This window comes from Engystomops pustulosus, chromosome 11, assembly GCF_040894005.1.
Source record: "Engystomops pustulosus chromosome 11, aEngPut4.maternal, whole genome shotgun sequence".
Taxonomy (NCBI): Eukaryota; Metazoa; Chordata; class Amphibia; order Anura; family Leptodactylidae; genus Engystomops; species Engystomops pustulosus.
The window spans coordinates 33,585,848-33,609,477 of NC_092421.1; the positions used below are offsets into that span (position 1 = coordinate 33,585,848).

General features: G+C 38.7%; 1 protein-coding gene across 2 annotated transcripts in view; it reads right to left on the reverse strand.

Moving 5' to 3' along the window:
- Nucleotides 1-331: 331 nt before the first annotated feature.
- Nucleotides 332-23,630, reverse strand: part of CHST3 (carbohydrate sulfotransferase 3) — a 74,318-nt gene continuing 51,019 nt past the window's right edge. Inside the window, exons 3-5 of one of the 2 annotated variants that reach the window (XM_072131346.1) lie at nucleotides 11,354-11,447; nucleotides 10,766-11,022; nucleotides 332-9,114 (exon numbers count right to left, since the gene is read on the reverse strand). In XM_072131346.1, coding sequence (XP_071987447.1) covers nucleotides 7,860-9,114; nucleotides 10,766-10,902 — 1,392 coding nt within the window. In that variant the 5' untranslated portion in view covers nucleotides 10,903-11,022; nucleotides 11,354-11,447 and the 3' untranslated portion in view covers nucleotides 332-7,859. The remainder of the gene's footprint in view (nucleotides 9,115-10,765; nucleotides 11,023-11,353; nucleotides 11,448-23,630) is intronic. The other variant, XM_072131345.1, reaches the window with a different exon arrangement.

The window sequence follows — 23,630 nt, forward strand, 5'->3', positions numbered from 1 at the left end:
AAACATTAGAACATAGTGAATCATAGTGATGATTGCGTAGGTAACTACTTTTTTTTCCATGGGTGTTTAACTTTTCCACTTTAATAGTCATGAAGAATAAACTGCAATGTCTGTCCAATATTTCAGACAAGTTAACTATATTTTAGTGTTGTGTGGAACAGCCTTTTAACTATGTGTGTTTTTTTACAACTTACTGTATACCTCGTGAAATCTAAATATCCTCTATTGAGTATTTCACAAAATCACATCTCAAATTAAAGAACAAAACAGCAAACATATTTAATTTAGTAAATTTATAGTTTTTATTTTTCATTTTTCATTTTTGGTACAGCTCAATTCTTGCAAATAAAATATTTAGTTTTCCCCTCTTTCAATAAAATAAATAAATAAAATTACTTGGAAAATTCAACATCATTTTTTTTTGTAAAAACAAATAATTAAGACAAAATAAAATATAAACCAAAAACTGGATGCTCTATATAGAAAAACAAACACTTGAATTTTAAGAGGAAGCAAATCACCTCTAACATGGAAGACTATTAATTGCACTTATCTTCAAAAAGTATATATATATATATATATATATATATATATATATATATATATATACTGAGCAAACTCTAGTGCAAGTTGATTGCCATGTTTGATAAGTTATATCCTCCTTATCCTTTATATTACTTTTACTGTGTTGGTTAAAAGTGCACTCTATTTATGATGGATTTTAGAAATTAACCCTTCAGTAAATTAAAAAATGGATAGGAAATAGGTAGGTCTTCATATTGCTAGAAAATCTTGGGTGTCCATGAAATTAAACATATTTTGCCTGTACATATATTGCTCAATTTTAAAGCCAAATTCAATGCTACAGGGAAGGATAACATGCTCCAGTTCCATATTTTCCAATATTTTGCTAAATGAACTAAAACAATTGGTCTCAAATGTATCTTTGTAAGAAGTTTTGATACCTCAAAACTACAACAGCATAAGTAGAGTACTTGATACTTACCTACTTCTACACATGGCTGAGGAGTCCAGGATTTAATCCTGGGCAGAAGGGATTGTGGCATTAGTGAGCATGGACCATGTCAAACTTGTAATCGGATATTACTCTTCTAGTCATCTATACAGTGGGGGTCAAAACTACTAACACACTCCCTATAAAGGGTTCTTCATAAAAGGTTAATCATAAATGTTTACTAGGGGATAAATCTATGATCCCCGGGAGTTCTACCAATGGGGGTTTGTCCTACATTTGATTGACTTCTACAGGACTTCCAAGATGGCCTACCAAATGGCCACTTTAGGGCAGCTAAGGGGATAGTCAGTGTCCCATTGTGCCATTCGCTACTATAGTCTACTCAACACTATTGCTGTTATGTTCCATCATAATTATTTCCATTAATAGTTTTTTATTTTTACTTTTAGAATCTTATATAAAAACAATTGATTTATTGTAATCGGTCCAAGAAATTCTAGGATCAAGAACAAAATTGATGTTCTTATTTGCAACACAGCATACAGAAGACCTACGGATTGGTATTACTACATGGTGCTTTATCCCGGATAATTGACGTGTAGTAATAAATGGTGTGTAAGATCTGGTGTTTGTGGAGCGTATGAGCACAATTTCTTGAATTATTTTCATTACCAGGTGTCAATGTTAGTGGAAGTAAGGTGATGCATTACAAATGTCAAGTTGAGTCTTTAAAGTATGACACAAACCTACGGATACATAGAACCAGCTGTAACTGGTAGCCCGGGGTTTTTGAGGACAAGGTATCAGTGTAATGGATTGAGTACTGTACCAGCCTTATGTATGCTGTAGATTTACTATAGGAGTGTGATGTTGAGAACACTGTGAATGAAAATAAAAAACTTTGATTTGCACCTAAATACTTCGTCATTCATAGAAACAGACCGGTGCTATGCTACCTTGTCCTTATGCTAAGTTGCAGAGGTCTTGAGGGACATCTTGGTGTCAGGAGTACACAGAGGTCATTATAGTGCAATAATGAGCCAAAAAGTAGCTAAACCCATCTTTCTGGTAATTTATGGCATGTAGTGAAGTGTGAATCTAGACCAAGCACTGTATATACAGTTCTCTGAATCAGAGGCCTACTCACTGCCAGGAATGACCTCAATAAGGCTTTACTAGGAAATAACATAAAGGGTCATTTATTGGACAGAATGTATCATTATAGCTTCACTTCTGTGAAAGCATGTATTTTGGGGTTGAGATGGGGAAGGAAAGTCTTCAGTGTATACTATGGATTTGAATACTTTACCATAAAGTAGGATACCGGACTGATGGGTTCTACAGAAAATTTAAAAACAAACAGATTTTTAACTAGATTTATGAAATGTTTAACATCCCTTTCTAACACTTAGAAGAAGTTAATATACATTAACAATGGGCTAGTTTTGATAAACTTCTATTTTGCATCTGAATCCAAACTACAATAAAGAAAATGTGATTGTTGTATAATATATACAACAAACTGAAAGGTAACGTATATCTTTAATACAAAAATTCCACATACACTCAACACTTCAGAAATACTGTTAAAAGAAATCTACCATCAAAATAAAGTAATCAAAAAAACTTGTCACTACAATACAAGCAAATGTGTGCAAATTTGTTTGTATTGTGGTGACAAGTTCAATAGTTTCAATAGTTACCAATAGAATATGTCCAGATAAAAGCTTTTTGAAGACTACTTATGACAGTTTTCTGGATATGAAATAATTATCCCTGGTGAGACATTGATTCGATCTGTGTAATAATTCTATCATCAAAATGAAACCAGGAACACTTACTCGTAGATCCAGGCAACATAACTGTGGTAATTTTCTTAAATTTGTTATCCATGGCCGCCTTCTTCTAAAATCAGCATTTAAAATTATGCTAATGAGCACCTCCCTGCTCCCACTGCCTACTGTAATTTCACACAACAATTGTCTGGACTGAAAGTTATCTGTTGTGTTATCTGAAGACACATTGGGGCTCATTTACTAAGGGACCGCGGACCGCATTTTCATTGGGTTTCCCGAGTTTCTGAAGGACCACAACTGTAGTGATGTAATGGGTGTGTATATACAATAGACAGTTATTAACCCCCCCCCCCCCCTTTGACTATAATACTGGCAGTATTTTAAATGGTCCATCTGAAAGTACAGGGGTTAATCCTTCTTTCTCAGAGCTGTTTAACCAAAAAACAGGGAGATAAGATGTGAATTCAGGCAGCCTCCATAGACACACACTATACAGACTGGAATATACATATGGAGAGAAGTAGCTTGACTTTTTTTCTTACAAACAAAGCAGAATTATTGTGGGAAATTTAGGGAAACCCATAACCCATAAATGGCACATCTATTGTAACATATATGAGGGTGTATATGTAATGTAGGTGATGTATACCATGGTAGGTCATAATTGCATTGGCTATGAGAATGTTAGTGAATCCCCTTGATATTTATTTCCTTTAAACATCAGCCACTCATATTACAGCTCTTATACATCTGCACACCACATGTTTCCTAGAAAGGCATATTTTGTCTGTAACTTGGTGAATGTTGGCATTATTACTAAATATATACAACATATATGGAAGTGTTAATCCCATAAATGTGTATTCACCTATTATTTAGTAGATTGGGTTCCATTTTACACTTGCAGGTGATTGATTACATTTCTAATGATCTAGTACAGAATATTTGGACTATTTGGACACTATAACTAAACTCACCAGTTGCACTGACACATGCCTAAGACTAGTGAAGAACATAAGTGGTGGGTACATGGCTACACACCACTACAATGGGCTACACGGCTCATTTGTGTAGCTTTTTACATGCCAAGTCTAAGATAAAGTGGGAATAAGTAGCTTATAAAACTTGGCTTATCTTGATATGAATGCAGTCCAGCAAAATGATTGCAGAATGATACATTTTCTTTGCTGTATATAGTGTAGTCTTAAAAGCTTCCAGCCATGATCCTTAAATAAAGAGGGAATGTGGAATAGGAGGAAATATTTTATGGAGAAGTAAAGTGTTGCTTTAATGCTCCTCAATAAAAGATTTAACATAAAGAATCGCTCTACAAAATGATTTGAAGGCGTAAAGTCATAGGGGGAGATTTATCATGTTTCTGAGATAAAACTGTCCTAGTTGCCCATGGAAACCAATCACAGCTTAGCATTAATTTTATAACGAAATGTAGGGAAATGAAAGCTGAGCTCTGATTGATGGGCAACTAGAACAGTTCTGCTCTAAGAGACTTCTGATAAATCTCTCCTATATAAGTTCATTTAAGTCAAATTTCTAACCGGTAAGAAGCACTAAGCACTAAGGAATAATATAATGCCATATTTTCTGAGCATATCTTGATGTCTTCACAACACGCCTATCCCTTGTTAGAACAAATTATTGTCATGTTTGAACATTCTTCCTCTGTTACAGAAGGAAAAAAGGATCATCATTAATGAGGCACTGTTTACTTTACTAATCCTGGAGAAGAACAAGTTCCTACGTGCTGGGTAATTAATGACATCCTATATATTAAGGTAGAAACGGCTTACATAAAGTGCACTTTCAACCAACACAAACCCTTAGCGCAAATGGCTTCTTTAATATATATAAATAATATAATTCTATCTCTATATTAAATCCAAAGTATGACTAGTCATGGCACCATGGATGAAGGGAATCCAGATCAGCCTGATGGTTCCCCACTTGACCAGTAAATTTGCTAAATAGTTTTTCTAATGTAATCAAAAGAGTCATGATTAAAAAGGTACTTTTAGAGGTATTTTTGGCATGTTCATAAGGCATATATGCTCCACCTCTGGCACCCATACCTACACTATCTCAAGATCTTCAACAAGTGCATTTGACCCACTGAATGCAGAGAGATGCATGTGTCGGAGGAAACCTTGGTTTTGATATGGTTTTGAGTTGAGTAATGGTGGGAAACATCTGGTAGAACCTATGGAAATGCCATCAATGTCCATGATTAAAATATTCAATTCCCCTTCTACAGTGCAAGGGATTTATTAGAACTCTGATGCGTCTTATATGCATGTTTTTTTTTGGCAAAAAAAGTTGCAAGTTTGGAATTCAAAAATGGTGAACAACTTTTTGGGCTTGAAAATACACACATCAGACCTGTCAGAATTCTGCTAAATAACCCCTCCCACATGTGTACATTTGTTGTGACAACTTTAAAATGTTGAAGTTATAAAAAAATACTCCATGGCGTATTGATGAGTGTTTGGCCCAGTTCACATCTCCGTTATGTCTTTAGTTATTTTCATCAGTTATCTTGAGCCAAAACTAGGTGGCTACATGCACCTAAATGTTATATGCGGAAGGTGCTAGCTTTTATTTTTACAGCTAACATGCGTCCCATTCAGATTATATTTGGTGATGCACAAGGCCATATATTCCACAGCCCCATGCATGAGCTACCGGTGCAGTCATTTATTGTTGTCATCAGTGTATGAGTGGTTCTCACCTTCCGATGACAAACCAGACATGAACAACAGTCTATGGTACCATTGTTTGCGCCCTGTATTACGGCTGTAATTGCATTTCAGTTGTATTTTTAAATGCAACGGGGAGGGGCTCGGCCAGAATACATATGAGGAGCAGATGCAAAACACATGGTGCTTAGTCCAGAATAGATGCGTCTCAGTGGAAACGGATATGCGTTCTGCCCAAGCTTTTTTCTGTCCCTTTTGAGTTGCATTTAAAAGTGAAACTGAAATGCAACATGTGCACATGACCTAAGACTGCCTAGTCTTATTTTTGGCGCACTGTCTTTTTCTATCCAAGCCACGCCCCTTTTTCCATTCTTGTCGTAAAAGTATCTTAACCCCTTGACACATGACAGAATTGTGCAGTAAACAGATTAATAAATCTCTCCCAATGTTGTGTGTTCAACTACTACATCTGTTTTTCAATAACTAATGCAAATATCTGAAAACATAACAGAGATAACAGAGATGTGAACTAAGCCAAATAATGAATTTGAACTAATACATACACTACTTAATGCTAAAGTCATTAGAGGAACCCTAGGGATAAAAATAAAATAATAAGATATTGTTAAATAGCCACATTCACCCAATACTGAGTGTCCAGTTTTTGGTGTCAACATAATTTAAATGACATCTACCATCATGTATACTGATAGTAAACTCCTATAACATACTTGTCTGTTGTCTTCTCTTTGTAATGAACAGCTTTTTGTCACATCCCAACACATCCACATTCTTGAAATAAAGAGTTACATAAAATATGCTAATGAGCAGGAGGCGCTCAGTCTTATGGGCTTAGGTAACCTGAGCACCTGCTGGCTCAGGGGGCAGATAATTTATTCACGCCCCCCCCCCCCTGCCCTGAATATTTTCTTTTTGGATTGGTCCCGCCTAGGTGTTGTTCAGACTGCTTGTGATATCAACTGGCAGTCTGCAAGTCTCAGGCACGAGGGCGAGACTTTCCTTGTGCTGCCGGCTTGATAGGAAAGTCTGAACAATACCTAAGCGCGACCCAGCTAAATTTAAAGTACGTGGGGGGAGGGTGTAAATAAATTAGCAGCCTTGGAGCCAGGAGGCACTATATAAAATTAGCATATTTTATATGACTCTTTATTTCAAGAAGACAAGACAACCAACAGGTTCGTTATAGGAGTCTACCATCAGTGTATCTGATGGTAGATCTCCTTTAATAATGAAATATTGTGCAATACATCATAGGGGGAAGTAAAACTAACGGTTACTAATATTTGTTCCCAGTGCTTGCCTATTGGCTACTGTATACTAATTGTGGCGTATACCAGCCTCACTATTTCTTGGCTAACAAAAGCTCCTTCATTTGATCGTCAATTATAGTCTAATCTCTACACTGACCTAATAATATTTGTTTGGACAAGACCAGCTGCCCGCTATTCTGCTCTGAGCCCTATGCAGTCCTATAGAAAAGCATTCATTATCTCATTACACACCTCACTGAATGGAGAAGACAGGTGAGAGGCCTGCTAACACTTTATGGAGTGTTAGAACAAGCTGGAGCGAGAAACAGGTGGTGCAATGTCACCACCTCAAGAAATAAATAGTGATTTCCACTGGTGTACAGTATTTCATTTCCCATGCAAAGCTACAGTCAACTGTGTTCAAACTTTATAAGAAAGGGAATTGTTGTATGAAATGGAAAGACCTTGGGATGCTGTAGACTCTTATCCAAAACATACAACTTTTTGTATTGTGTGCAAGCTTGTTCTTATTCACATACGCTTCATTAGATTGTCTTTCTTACATATAAGAAAAAATCTCTTCCGATTGGTAGCAATATTTGTACAACTACAGTCCACTGCCTTTTTAAGAATGTAAAAATTAGAAATCTATTGTTTAGGGAAAAAAAAACATTCTCACAGGATGTCTGTGCTGTTTATATTTAAGTTTGCAGAGTCCTTGAACTCTTTGGATGCCTTGTAGTGCAGAAAATCCTCGATTCGGCTTCAGTAAACAGCTTGTGCTGGAGAAAGAGAGAGGAATATTGTACTTATTCCAGGAATAGACACAATTTAGGACTTTTCTGTACATCAGCAGGAATCATCCACTTTCAAAGCCAATCTGGGTAATCGGCAACTTCAGCTTCTTCCCCTGACAATTTTGATTTAAAAAAAGCCTCCCTAATTTAGGAAGGAATACAATGAAAAATGCACGCAGGCTTAAAGATGGCGCATTGCGGCTCAGCAGGTGCAAATTAGCCCTCTCCCATCTGCCTCCCAGGTTTCAAGCACAAAGTTGCATGGCAGTTCTTAACCCAAGATATAAATAATCTTAAATAGCAAAACATTACGTCACCCAAAATTTAACCTTATCTTCCAGTAAACTGATTGAGCGATTTGTAAGGGTCTGTAAGTCATTAGCCAGCTTGTAGCCAAAAATTTTCATAGCTGGTTCACACACATCCTGGACTACCTGGGCTAATTTAAATGGTATGCTGAATCGCCACTTCTCAAACTGTTCAGATGAGTTCTTTTGTGTTGAGTAGATACCATTACTTTCATGGGATGCTTGAGTGTTTTTGATAATCCATTCTTCAACTTGTGGTGTAAGTGGGATCCCTGCAAAGTTATACATTTCTTTGGCCTTTTCAAGAGGAAATCTAGCAATGTCTTCATATCGCATAAGCATGTAGCGACCTCTAAGCCAATATGGTTGACTCAAACCCAGTTCTGCAGACAAACGAATGCTCTCACAGTTACCCCTTAGTTTTTGAACTTCATCCTCAGGTATGGGAGCTGCTCCCTCCAGGGCCCATTTTTTCCATGATTCATATTTTCCAGAAAATGCTACCATACGAGATGCCAGTACAGCTCTTGGATCACGCACCAACTGTATTATCCTCATATCAAGCCGTGGATCTTCTACAAGTGTACGCAGAAACTCCAGTTGTCGGATACGTACTGCCTTAATAGCAACATGTTCTTTGTTCGAACATGCTTTCATTGCCAATGTCATGTTAAGAGGACCACATCGGCGATTCTTGCAGTGATACTTTTCAAAAGCTTTTTTTACAAATGGAGTACATACCGGGTCTTCACATAAAGACTTGCTAGAGCCTCTACGAAATAGGAATCTTGTGAGGTGGTTCTCTGGAGGTGGTGAAATAAAGTTTTCCAAAATATGTAGATCACAGAGAAATAGTTGCTGAAGGACATCTCTGTAAACAATTGCTGAACCAACGGCATTGGCACCAGTCGATTCAAAAGACACCGTTCTTTCGATGTGCCATAAGGGTTCAAACAAATAAAAAATATTTCCCTGTTGGTTGAAGAATTCACCTACAAAGGATGAGCCAGTGCGTGTGGTGGCCATCAGCAGTATATGCCTGCGAGGCATTTTTGGCAGGTCTGCAGGAAACGGGTTACTCCCACCAAACTGTAAGGTAACGTTAGTAAGTTGTTTCCTTAACTTAGAAAAAGCGGAGTCCAGCTCACTAAGCGACAGTAAGGAACCATTTTCTGAGTAGACAATATTGGAATCTGTACTGTTGATCTCAAAAATATTTTGCGGCATTTGCTTCAGGTTAAGTTTGTCTGATACCCTGCAAGTAAAAGCAGAGAAAAATAATGAATAAAATATTTTCTACAGTTAAATCCTGTGTTTGTATCTGAGAAACATTTAATATATGTAGAAATGTGACAGATCGAGGAGATTTCTACTAAATGCTTTCAAGTATTTTCTCTTGTACATTGCATAAATTACATGCACCAACATTTTCATGTTCTGCCAAAAAATTTCTGGTGAAAATATAATGGATTGCTTCTTGATTAAATAAATTGAGATAAAAGTCTTGGCAGAGAGAGACTACACTAATGATTGATCAGTTAGTAAGGCCTCATGTACATGCCAGAAAAATGTACACCTAGCTCAGCTCTCAGATACTACTGATAAATCTCCCCTTTAAGTATGAAGGGACACAGGGTCCCATGGGAATGCAACATGAAGCTATAGCAACTCGATTATCAAATGTTGATTTCTATGATTCCATATTACTTATTTCAGAAGCACAAGCTGATAAGATTCATTGTGAACTGCAAAATAACTTCAACATATTATTTAGGATGATTTCTGGATATACACAGGTTGACAAGCTCCCTACTGCCCCAAAATAATATAAAGTGAAATCTCTTAGAGACGACAACTCAGTACATCTTCTCATAGCCAGTATTTATAATATATGGAGGAACCAAATATCTGCCAATCCAGTATGCATAATCGGTTGATCATTTCAAAAAGGTGTTGGAACAATTTCTTTGTATACAGCAAGTGAATAAGTAGTGAACACGTCATCAATTTTCATAGTAAATTTATTTCTGTATGTCCAGTTTAGGAAATTCTCACCAGATGTCAGGAACAACCCATCCAATCCACACTGGCAAAGAAAACTAGCCATACATGTCTGTGATTTAAATTATTTTTATTAATGTGAAATGACATTGGGAAAGCGTTTACATAGAAGAAGAAATAGAGGTGCAAAAAGCCATAGAAAGTCATGACACCAGCTGAAATCTAACAGTAATTAGAAAGAAAGTCTGCCACTGAAAATAATATCAGCTGGTTCAATGGTGGCCTATAAAAAGATCTAATTTCCCAGATGGAACACAAGAAACGTTTCATGATGGGAAAAAACAGTGAGCTATCTGAAGATCTCGTCAACATTATTGTTACAAAGAATACCAATGGCACTGGCAGGCGGATTTCTGAAGCTGTCATCACCAAAAAAGGCTTTTGTATTAAATACATTTCTGTATTTTTTAATACTTTTTCCTTTCACTTTATTACACATAATTTATGGACATTTATGGTTTGCTTTTATTGGATGGGTTGGATTGGGTTGGATTGGATGGGTTGTTAACAACATCTGGTGAGAATTTCATGGCAATAATACATCAATAAATATATTTGCTTAGAAAATTTGTGAGGGATCAAGAATGGCGGTGGCAGGGCATCAATTTATTTGTTGGAAAACTTCTTTTAGTATGGCAGATACCCAAAACTTCTTCTGGGGATTTTTATAAAATAATTTCATAAATAACCTAAAACAGTTAGCAATTTGACTGTAATGTGAGGCTATGCTCACACATGTATGATAGGGGGAATATATATTTATTCTATATACACTGGTGAGGAAATATTTCTGTCTTCTACCGTTTACTGTTCATTAGCTAAACAATTTTTTCCCATTCTCTTACTTTGAAATGATCTTGTTTTCCTTCTCAATAATGACTAGCACCACCACTAAGGCTAGGAAGAGAGCATATTTGGCTTTCATCCTGATTGTCCTCAGCACATCTCTGAGGTCCATGGGGACATGCCGCAATCTATCCATGGCAGAGAAGATTTCCAAAGGAGCATCACTTTCTTATTTTAAGGTGCGAGAATTTAGATCCTCCTTCAGGCATTATGACATAGCCATGTCTCCAGGATCTTTGCATCTTCAAGGGCTTTCCTACAAAAGAGAAAATAAATTAGATGGTTTTTATAGTAAAAAATACAGTTTCAAGCTCAAAATACAAAAATGGTATTGTGTGGTATTCTATTCAATTTCAATAATATACAGCGCTACATCCAATCACTCAAGTTTGGAAGTTTCAAAATCATTGAAACATTGGGAGGATTCCTGACGTGTCCTTACAGCATATGACTAGGAATTATCCCAAGGTATGCTGATACAGTGATACAAATTACATCAGAAGTCTGGAAATTCTGGCTTAATAAATCTCTTCCAGTGTGTTCTATCCACTTTTTTATTGGGACAGTGACACCACTGGGGTACTCACATAGTGTAGAGCGGAGGCCAAGGGAAGCATGCAGTAATGTTCAATCAACCCTCTGTAGACTTGAATGGCCTCTACTGAGTATATGTTTTGCAAGCTGCGAATACAAAAGACACAGAGGCACATGTCCTGAGAGCCGTGCACCAGTTTTGCATGTTCTTTTATGTGCAAACGTCTTGCAATTGGATATAAGAAGTGTCCGCACCACATATGTGTCGCATGCAACCCTTTTTTTGTTGCGGGGGCACTATTCTTCACGTGACACACATTTCATCACTGAAATGGGCGTTCCGATGCTCAGTTGGACCGTGCACCACAATAATCATGTAAAGTCTGAGGTGTGTTGTACGCCCCATGTTAAAGGTGCATCACTGCACACTGTTTGGGCAGTGCAGGGGGAACCAGATTCATGAAGAACAGGTGCCACAATTCCTGAATCTGGTGCCCTCTGCACACTACAGATATTTAAAGGGAACCTGTCACCAGGAGACCCATTTTTAGCACTCCCACAGTCCCCACAGAGCATAGTACATACATTGCCAAAGTGTTTTTGTATTAAAAATAGGTTTTACAGAAAAAAAGATATGTTATATTGTACCTTTCATTAGCATCTGCTGTGTGACTAGGCAGTTGCCTAATGGGAGGGGCTGGAAAGGAGCAGTTCCCCCCCCACCTTTGGGAAACATGTGACCTTTTCAAATATATGAATAACTCCCCACACTCGGGATTGGCTGAAGAGGAGCAGGGGGCTTCGCTAAGCCCAGTGATGGGTGTTTTCATATATTTGAAAAGGACACAAGGAGTAGCTGTTCCCCAAGGGTGGGGGGGGGGACTGCTCCTTTCCAGACCCTCCCATTTGGCAAAAGCCTAGTCACACAGCAGATCCTAATAAAAGGTACAATATAACACATCTTTTTTTCTGTAAAACCTATTTTTAATACAAAAACACTTTGGCAGTGTATGTACTATGCTCTGTCAGGACTGGGGGAGTGATAAAAATGGGTCTCCTGGTGACAGGTTCCCTTTAAGTAAATGTGCCCCACCATGTGAACCTAGCCTCAGAAGAGTTTATCCCACATGGCAGATTTGTAGCAGAAATATATAATACTGTCACATTGATCTGAATGGGGCTTACAGGTTCTCAAGACAACACCAATTAGAGGAATGGAACTAATTTGGAATTGTAGACATTTCTGCAGACAATCTGTACCATGTAAATACACCCTGTTTATGTCACTACGTCAGATGAAGTCACCATAACCATGAAGTGTTTATTTACAATTATGGCCCAATGTATGGCAATAACTGAATCAACATATGATTGGATACATTTTATAGCCTCTTGAGCATTTTACAGTATGTAAATATATTTTTATTTATGTGTTTGTTGTCAACAAATTTACTTTTAATTGTGGAAACTTAACCAACTAAGATTTGTCTCAAAGCCATTTGTCAGTGTCTGAGAAGCAGACAACTGATTATTTGCCAAAAAAGGGTTTAGTGTCTTTTGCTAATTTATGTGTTGTATGGGAGAGCTAAAGTAAGTTTCACATTATCCCCCCATCAACTTTTTCCTGGAAGGACAACAAACATATGGATCCCATTGCAGTACAGCCACACAGACACACACTCATCCTATGTGCAGAGAAATATAATGACATCTACAGACGTCTTTATAATAACAGCAGAATACACACAAATATAAAGCAGAAATTATGATCTGACTTCCACTGAAAATATAGATTTAATACATTTGGAGGTAAATTTGTGATACTGTATGTCAAACAGAATATATGTTCATAAAATAAGGTTTTATACTAGATTTTTTTTTAAAGTTTACTTATATGTCACAGCTTATCTCCTTCCCCTCCCTGTACAATGAAGTCTATATAGATAATACTTACCATTCATTACATCACTACTGACAATAGATGATGTCACAGCTTATCTCCTCCCCCTTCCTGTACAATGACCTCTATATAGATAACACTGACCCATCATTACATCACTACTGACAAGAGATGATGTCACAGCTTATGTTCTCCCCCTCCCTTTACAATGACCTAACTAACTAACCCATCATTACATCACTACTGACGATAGCACAGCTTATCTCCTCCCCCTTTTACCTCTAAAAGGTAATTACCTCTATATAGATAATACTGACCCATCATTACATCACTACTGACAATAGATGATGTCACAGCTTATCTCCTTCCCCTCCCTTTACAATGACCTCTATATAGATAACACTGACCCATCATTACATCACTACTGACAATAGATGATGTCACAGCTTATTTCCTCCCCCTCCCCGTACAATTACCTCTGTTTAGATAATACCGACCATCATTACATCACTACTGACAATAGATGATATATCAGCTTATCTCCTCCTCTTTCCTGTACAATGACCTCTATATAGATAACACTGACCCATCATTACATCACTACTGACAATAGATGATGTCACAGCTTATCTATTCCCCCTCCCTGTACAAAGACGTCTATATAGATAACAATGACCCATCATTACATCACTACTGACAATAGATGACGTCACAGCTTATCTACTCCCCCTCCCTGTACAAAGACGTCTATATAGATAACACTGACCCATCATTACATAACTACTGACAATAGATGATGTCACAGCTTATCTCCTCTACCTCCCTGTACAATGGCCTCTATATAGATAACACTGACCCATCATTACATCACTACTGAGAATAGATGATGTCAAAGCTTATCTACTCCCCCTCCCTGTAAAAAGACGTCTATATAGATAACACTGACCCATCATTACATCACTACTGACAAAAGATGATGTCACAGCTCATCTCCTCCCCATTCCTGTACAATGATGTCTATATAGATAACACTAACCCATCATTACATCACTACTGACAAAAGATGATGTCACAGCTTATCTCCTCCCCCTCCCTTGTACAATGATGTCTATATAGATAACACTGACCCATCATTACATCACTACTGACAAAAGATGATGTCACAGCTCATCTCCTCCCCCTTCCTGTACAATGATGTCTATATAGATAACACTAACCCATCATTACATCACTACTGACAATAGATGATGTCACAGCTTATCTCCTCTACCTCCCTGTACAATGGCCTCTATATAGATAACACTGACCCATCATTACATCACTACTGACAATAGATGATGTCACAGCTTATCTCCTCCCCCTCCTTGTACAATGGCCTCTATATAGATAACACTAACCCATCATTACATCACTACTGACAATAGATGATGTCAAAGCTTATCTACTCCCCCTCCCTGTAAAAAGACGTCTATATAGATAACACTGACCCATCATTACATCACTACTGACAAAAGATGATGTCACAGCTCATCTCCTCCCCCTTCCTGTACAATAATGTCTATATAGATAACACTAACTCATCATTACATCACTACTGACAAAAGATGATGTCACAGCTTATCTCCTCCCCCTCCCTTGTACAATGATGTCTATATAGATAACACTGACCCATCATTACATCACTACTGACAAAAGATGATGTCACAGCTCATCTCCTCCCCCTTCCTGTACAATGATGTCTATATAGATAACACTAACCCATCATTACATCACTACTGACAATAGATGATGTCACAGCTTATCTCCTTCCCCTCCCTGTACAATTACCTCTATATAGATAACACTGACCCATCATTACATCACTACTGACAATAGATGATGTCACAGCTTATCTCCTCCCCGTACCTGTACAATGACCTCTATATAGATAACACTGACCCATCATTACATCACTACTGACAATAGATGATGTCACAGCTTATCTCCTTCCCCTCCCTGTACAATTACCTCTATATAGATAACACTGACCCATCATTACATCACTACTGACAATAGATGATGTCACAGCTTATCTCCTCCCTCTCCACGAAAAATTTCTTCCATAGACCTCAATAAACTCTAGTCTATTGCTGTCTATGGCAAAGAGAAATCTGTACAGGCAGTTAAAAATGCATAGGTAAGATGGCATGTGGTAATAAAAAATAAAAAAATATGTTTCCTTTAAACAACATCCTTTAAATATAATTTCAACTGAGACTCTCTAATCATAATCTATGGCAAATATAAGGTGTTTCATTCTGTTGCATCACTCTTAGGCTCCTTCAGACTAACTAATATTTTGCGGCGTTACACTAGCTGTATAAACGCCACATAACATACGGTCGCATTTTAGTGCAATTGTGCATGGCACAGTCCGGTGAGTACAGCCGCGTGTCACCCTATTGTTCCATTCCTGAGGAGATTCCTGAGGAGGGATGAGGAGAACAAACCCCTCCACCTCTCCAGCCGAGCTCCAGGGCCGGGCAAAGCATTCATTCTTGTGAAAGAGGCCTTACAGTAGAAATTATGTACGGTTCCCAATTAAAATCAAAGGACTCTCAGTCTAATGCCCAGACATACAGGAATTTGTCAGAAGAAATAGATTTATCTGGCAGATTACTTTACTACACTTACATAGTGTATATACACACCCTTTGAAAAGTAACCTGCCTTTACCAGTTTTTAGCGATAAAGCCACCAGTTCAACAAGCCCTCATATCACAAGTTCTCAACAAGAAATACCCCATTACATATATAACTTAGACAGTAATAATAGTAGGATAATACACACAATGGGGCTTATTTACTAAGGGTCCCGCGGCTGCATTTCCGTCGGGATTTCAAACGTTTTCGGGGATCGTGCCGCTGGGACAGGTATTTAGCAGGCGATTTTGTCGCACGCGATCGGATTTAGTCGTAATTGCACCAGCTTTCATGCAACACAAATCGGGGGGAGGGCCGTCGGACGATCTGACTGATTCGGACAAACTGTGGGATTTAACATAAAAATTGTGTCGCAAGTCTTGCTCTTACATACACCGGGAGGAAGATGGTGAACTCCGGCGGACCTGATCGGGGAAGCGACACATTCAGCAAATCGGGCGCACGATCTTCTTGAATCGCGGCACAGTGCATTGTCTTTGGACAATGGACTTTTGGGAACTCCTCCGGACCGGGTAAGTAAATGTGCCCCAATCATGTCACAGTTAAGGGACAATATACACAGTGATGTCACAGAATTGGTATAATACACACAGTGATGTCACAGTACAAGTAAAATACACAGTGATCACATTACAGGAATAATATACACAGTCACATCACAGTACAAGGATACTACACACAGTCACGTCACATTACAAAGATACTACACACAGTCACAGTACAAGGACACTACACACAGTCATGTCACAGTAAAAGGATACTACACACAGTCACGTCACAGTACAAAGATACTACACACAGTAATGTCACAATACACGGATAACACACAGTCATGTGCAATGGAATGTGCACAAACATGTCACAGCAGAGATGTAATGCAAACAAAAGGGTTACAATATACACAGTTCATTATATTATATATACCGGTATTATAAAAATAGATTGTCACAGGTTCAGTATGGGGCCGATTTACCATTTCTCTGACTCCAATCAAAGTTATGTGTGGGAACCCTCCAAATATTCTGCTCTGCCTGAATGGCACTAATTCTGCCAAAGGTGTCCTGTGGTTTGACAACAGGCAAGGATGATGTCAGTAAGAATTCTACTTATCAACTGGTCTGGGAGAATTGGTACTGTCTACAGCTGTGAGCTCCCCCCCCCCCAAGCAATTACCTGGGTTTATTTATGGGTAAATCCACCTCTGGGTACAGTATGATGTAAACAGTAAGGGTGACCATGGGGCTTTGTAGTGGGGCCACAAGAAATCATCAATGACCCACGTCCTTGATTCACAGTAATCACTAACATCATTTAACATACCTCAATGGTATTTGTGGCCCTGTAGCAGGTGCTCTGTCCACATACCTAGTATTTAGGACCATGTCTAGTTACTACACATTTATGGGTTGCTGTTATGATTTGAGAAAATAACTATAACCCTGACAAATTCCAGTAATGGAGTATCTCAAGTAAAAAAAAACATCAACATATGTTTTCTGTCTCTTTATCCGTCACCAAAAATTGGTCATAGAAAGAGGAAAAAAGTATCTAGCAAGTAAACAACAGCTGTGCGGATATTTAAAACGTCATGCGTACATGTCACATTTATTCCTCGTACAGCTCGAATCCCCAGGCACGCTTATCTTTCTAGTCAGTCATTCTTGGGCAACGCAAAAAAATTTAGAGGTCATTTTCAGTCTTTAAGCTGATGAAACAGAACACAAAGCCCCTGCAGAAATGCAACTGGGTATTATGAAACTAGATGGCAAAGCGCGTCCCAAAAATGCCAGTCTAGAAGGATGGAAGCTTGCGATGGTAGGGGTGTGATGAAGTTCAGTAAAAGGTATTGGCTATATTTTATAAGGTCAATGGGTTTGGTCACCTAAGAGTCCCTGTAAAAACTACTCCTTACCATGATCTTAATAAGACATTAGTGAATCTATCCATTGGTTCGATGAATTATATGAAAAATTCAATGTATCAAATTTTGGATTGTTCACTCATCTCAAATGTTAATGGTTACATGGGATGTAACACAAGTGCTACAGTGAGTTTAAACTGACTGGTGCCGGCGCTCCGCTACTTGGCCTCTTAGGAGATTCAGGCGCAATCTTGACCAGGTCAAAACTATTTGTAGATTTCTGCTATAATCTTCATATTTCGGACGCAGAGCTGATGCTGGTTCAGCTCAAGATCTGAGCCAAGCCAGCATCGAGATCCCCAGTGTAACACCCGCGGTCAGAGTGGGCTCTGATTGTGGGAGCTTCTGTCAGTGCGACCGCAGAATTTAACCAGCCTTTGGGGGGTCTTTACCCCACAATTGACCCCCCGCGCCTTCTTTGGGATGCCCCGATCGTTGCTATGGCAGCCCTGGGGTCCGATCAGCACCCTCGGCTGGCTGTAGGCACTGCATGAAAGATGGCGTCAGTGACATCATCTTAAAGGCACAGTTTCAGTCTATGAATGTGCATAGGCTGACACTGCTAATACCCTGCAATACATCAGTATTGCAGAGTATTATCATGAATAAGCAATCAGATAATTGCTTGTTCATGTCCCATGGTGGAAACAGTAAAAAAGTAAAAAAAAATGTTATTCAATAAAAAATGAAGCAATAAATCGATAAAAACCCGTCTGTAACAACCTGTAGAATAAAAGTAAATCATTATTGAACCCGCACGTTGAACGGCGTAAAAAAAAAAAAACTGTAAGAAGCCCGCCAAAAATTATGATTTTTACCTATTGAATCCCACAAAAAATGCAATATAAAGTGAACAAAAAATCAAATGTACTCCAGAATGATACTGTTGCAAAGTACAACATGTCCCACAAAAAACAAGCCATCAACCAGCTCCATAACCAAAAATGTAAAGATGTTATGCCACTCGGAAGACGACAATGTAAAAATTATAGATTTTTCCCCAGGTATTTATTTGGCAAAAATATTCAAGTCTGGTATCCACATAATCGTATCGACCCATAGAATAAAGATAACATGTTTATTAAACCATACGGTGAACACTGAAAAAAAAGTAAAAAATCCAAGTACAGAATTGATGCTTTTCTACTCCCGCCCTCCAAAAAAAGTTCCTAATTTTCAACAGTAGGGGATACCAACCCTAAAATGGTTACACTGGAAAAGCAAAAAAAATGCCGTCACATGGCCCCAATTACAAAAAAGCAGAAATTTTAAAGCCTAGAAAAGGGGCCAATAAAAAAACTAAAATCCTGCAAGCCGCAGGGCGCTCCTTCCCTTCTGCGCCTCGCTGTGCGCCCATAAAACATGTAACGGCCATGTGTAGGGGGGTCCCTATACTCGGGAGAAATTGCAGAACAAATTGTATGGTGGGTTTTCTCTTTTTATATTTTGGAAATGTGTAAATTTTAGGGCTAACTGAACATAACCGACATAACAAATTGTATAACCGACAAAATTTGACCATTCTAAATTTCACCTCCATTTTGATTCAATTACTATAAAGATCTCAAGGGGTTAACAATCTTCCTAAAAGCTGTTTCTGATAGGTTGAGGAGGTTGATTATATAGGGTTTTTTTTATTTTAACCCTTTCAGGACCTGGCCCTTTTTTGTTTTTTCCTTTTCATTTTCTACTCCCCATGATCAAAAATCCATAACTTTTTTTATTTTTCCATGTACAGAGCTGTGTGACGGCTTATTTTCTGTGTAACAAATTGCACTTCATAGAGATGGTATTGAATATTCCATGCCGTGTACTAGGAAACGGGAAAAAAATTCCAAATGCAGTGAAATTGGTAAAAAAAACGCATTTGTGCCGTCTTCTTGAAAAGCCCCTGGACTGATGTGGGTGGGGATATTTGCATGTCTTTTCATTGTAAATCTCCCCAAAGTCATCATTGTCTCCTAGTTTATAGATACTTATGAAAGGAAATAAAAAATCTTTTTCTTGTAGGTAGATTTTCAGTGTGACATGACCCTTTGTAAGCCCATTTTTTTGGTTCTGTTATAGCAGCTATTTGGTGACAAATAACATTTAATCTGCATTGGGTATCCAATATGGTACTCACTATTATGCAAGACAATATAACTCATGTTTTCAGACTTATAAGGCAATGATATAAAAATAAGGTGGAATTTAATGTCCGCCAGTGCTTGATGCCCCCCTCCCCCACCTCATGGGTCCCGCTGGATATACTAATATCTGTGACAAATGTGTGGTCGATCAATCCTACATCAGGCCCTGTCAGTACAATTGTGCTATATCCTGCATTAGAAAGGGGCTCAGGCTATACTTAATGTCCCGGCAAGGGGTGGCCCACTCAGACGCCTGGCACAGTCCACTCCCTTCCTTGGTCCACAAAATATTAGAGGTTCAAATACATAGCACAAAAACAAGCACAAGTAAGTAGAAAAGTTAAAGGAGTACTGATAAAGGCGCACCATCCACAGTAATGTAATGTACTATTTAAATCAAGCTTTATTTTCTCATAAATTTTTGTTTAATTTTTTTATTCTCTGAATTTTATTAACCTGTGATATATTCCCATACTTTCCCACTATGATGTCATACTATTGTTCATTTAGCCAAATGAGCAATTGAACTGCTTTATTAGCCTTAATGTCAAAGGGGCCCCTCTAATGTCTGTAATCTAAACAGTCAATCAGGAAAACCTTTGGTGATAATTGTATGGCAAATTTCAACTGTTTATCAAAGGATTTCCGTTCTACCACATTGTCACATACCATGATCGGAGATGAAGCGTTTCCTTATAAGATACATTTGTTAGATATTTACCAGAAAGACACTCCAGGAAAGAAAACAGAAGCTGAAGCAGGGTTTGTCATTAGGACTGCGGTCATCGTGGAAACATATGTTGTACGATTTCTTGCCAAGATAACATTTTCTACGTAATACTGAGAATTTTGGCTTTTGAATCTATAAGTTCAAAGATTGCCAATAACCCAAAATGACATATATATTCTATGAATAAACCACTGACTGATTAATGGGTAAAACCAACTACTCTCATTTCTAGTCTTCATTAAGGACTCCCAGCCTTCATATCACACCTTCTGAGAACATGTGTAGAGTTCATGTGTCGCGCTGTTATCTGATCTGACACTTTACTAATTGGCTTCTGATCTGGAATCTGTTTAGTTTATTCATTTATACAATACAAATATATATTTGACAGTCTCAAAGTTGACAAGCATCTATGAATACGTGCCCAATATTGGTTTACATTTTCACTTCCTTACACATATACACTAGGGATACATTTTTAAGGAAGTCAATTAACCTAGCGGCATGTTTTAGACCTTGAGAGGAAACTGTAATTCCTGGAGAAAACATCAACCGCACATGTGCAGAGTGTATGAATACCATACAGAAACTACATCAAAGTCCCATGTTTGGAACATTTAAGGTAGTATATTGCAAGAACCTGCTCATCTCTGCCCAGTGGTTTCTCTACTATGATGCAGAAACATATCTTGTTTAATCCCTGAACTAAGTAGTTTTGCTAAAACAAAAATATTAGCTACAACTACAAGCTCGGTGAAGCTTACTGAACTGTGCAGACAGGACTAATCAACCTGAGCAAGATGACCAGGGATGGTGCAGCAATTGATTACTCCTGCCTGTCAGGGACAACACAGTGAATATGGTGTTCTTGGCTTATGCTGGGGAAGACAAGGCTGGAGTAGAGCATAATTAGGATGAGGAGAGTAGGTAGGGAATATCTAGTGTGTTCCGCTTTAGTTCTCACGGTCTGTGTCTGTCTTTGTGTTCCAAGTCTGTTAAAATTCTATTTATATAGTCTTACTTTTGTGATTTTTTAAATTAGTTTTTAGGTAGATTTGTTACACTCCATTTTATGTATATGGTTTTGGGGGGGAGGGGCTGCCATTTTGTACATGCTATTATTTACTGCATACAGAGTTAAGAATTGATAGGGAGCTTAATGATTACCTATGCCATAAAATTTGCTGAAAATGGCACTTTTTACAGATTTCACTAATCACTAAAAGGCACATGGTACCCTAGAACAAAAACTGTGGCCACAGTCCTTGGAGTTTTATCTCACTAAACAAGTACTAAGGGAGCAGGGGTGAGTGAGACAGTGTTGGGATCAATGGCATAATAAAAGTTGATCTTATAAGGAAGTAGGCCATAGATAGCCGAAATAAGAAGATCACCACAGTCACCACAGTTTCCTGAATCTATGAGTAAGTGTCTCTGGTTTATGATGTGTGATTTTGATGTTAGATTATGTTTAAAATAATTGTAGTGTCTTGGTACCACATTGAACTTCAATTGATGCCTTTATAATGGTTGCAGTATGAAATGGCAATCCAAAAGATATAATTTTGCTCTGAACACTGAAGGATCAGGAGTAGAGATGAGCGAGTATACTCGTCCGAGCTTGATGCTCGTTCGAGTATTAGAGTACTCGGAACGGCTCGTTGCTCGGACGAGTATTTCCCCTGCTCGAGATCGAGCATTTAATTAAGAAAAGACAGTGAAGAACAGTGAAGAATAGAATAAAAACAGTGAACACAGGATTATTTAAGTGAAGAACACAGTGAAGAACACAGTGAAGAACAGATTGCAGATGTTCGGAACATCTGCTCACTTGGCCGAAGACATGAGCGCCGACACTGGATCAGGCATGCAGGAGCAGAGGCTGAAGTGGAGCGTGGCTGGAGCGGGCATGGAGGAGCAGGTATGCGGGCATCACGGAGCAGGGCTCTAGCAGGCACCGGAGCGGGCACCGGAGCATGCATCAGAGCGGGGCCTGAGCGGGCATCGGAGCAGGGCTGGAGCGGGCATCGGAGCGGGGCTGGAGCAGGCAATGGAGCGGGCTGGAGCAGGCAATGGAGCGGGGCTGGAGCATCGTAGCGGGGCTGGAGCAGGCATCGTGCGCCAAGGGTGTTCTTCACAATAGTATGTGAAGAACAATGTGTGAAGAACACATTGCAGATGTATGGAAACATCTGCAATGTGTTCTTTCAATCTGTTCTTTCAGTGAAAAATGCTCGAGTCCCCCATTGACTTCAATGGGGCTCGTTATTCGAGACGAGCACTCGAGCATCGGGAAAAGTTTGTCTCGAATAACGAGCACTCAAGCATTTTAGTGCTCGCTCATCTCTAATCAGGAGACATGGCCTACTACTATACTTTTCTAAACACAATGGGGCACATTTACTTAGGCTTTGTACGGCTTTTTGACACATTTCAGACTATCAGCCCTATCTGCAATGGGAAAAGTAGCAGGTGCATTGCGATTGTGGCGCATGTGACCCTTTTTTTGGTGCGCCTGCGCTGGCTTCCATGCAACACAATTTAGGGTGCATGCTGTCGGACAATCCAACTGATTCGGGATTTAACTTTCAAATTGTGTCGCAAACCCAAGCACTTAGATGCACCACTAAAAAGATGGTGAACTCTGTCGGACCTGAGCAGGGAGGCGATACATGCAGGATATCAGGCACACAAACTTAGTGAATCGCGGCACACTGGATTATAGTTGGACAATGCACTTTCAGTGAACTCCGCTGACGGGTTAAGTAAATGTGCCCCACTATTTATTCAAAGGGTTAAGTAAGTTAAGTGACTACGTTTGTTGCGTATCAGTTCTGTCTTCCTAGAAAAAGAACTGATCTAATTCCCCTGTGACAATTTTCTAAAACATTTGGGAAACCAAATCTGTTCTAAATAGGTATTTTGCTGCACTGCCAAGCCGTGT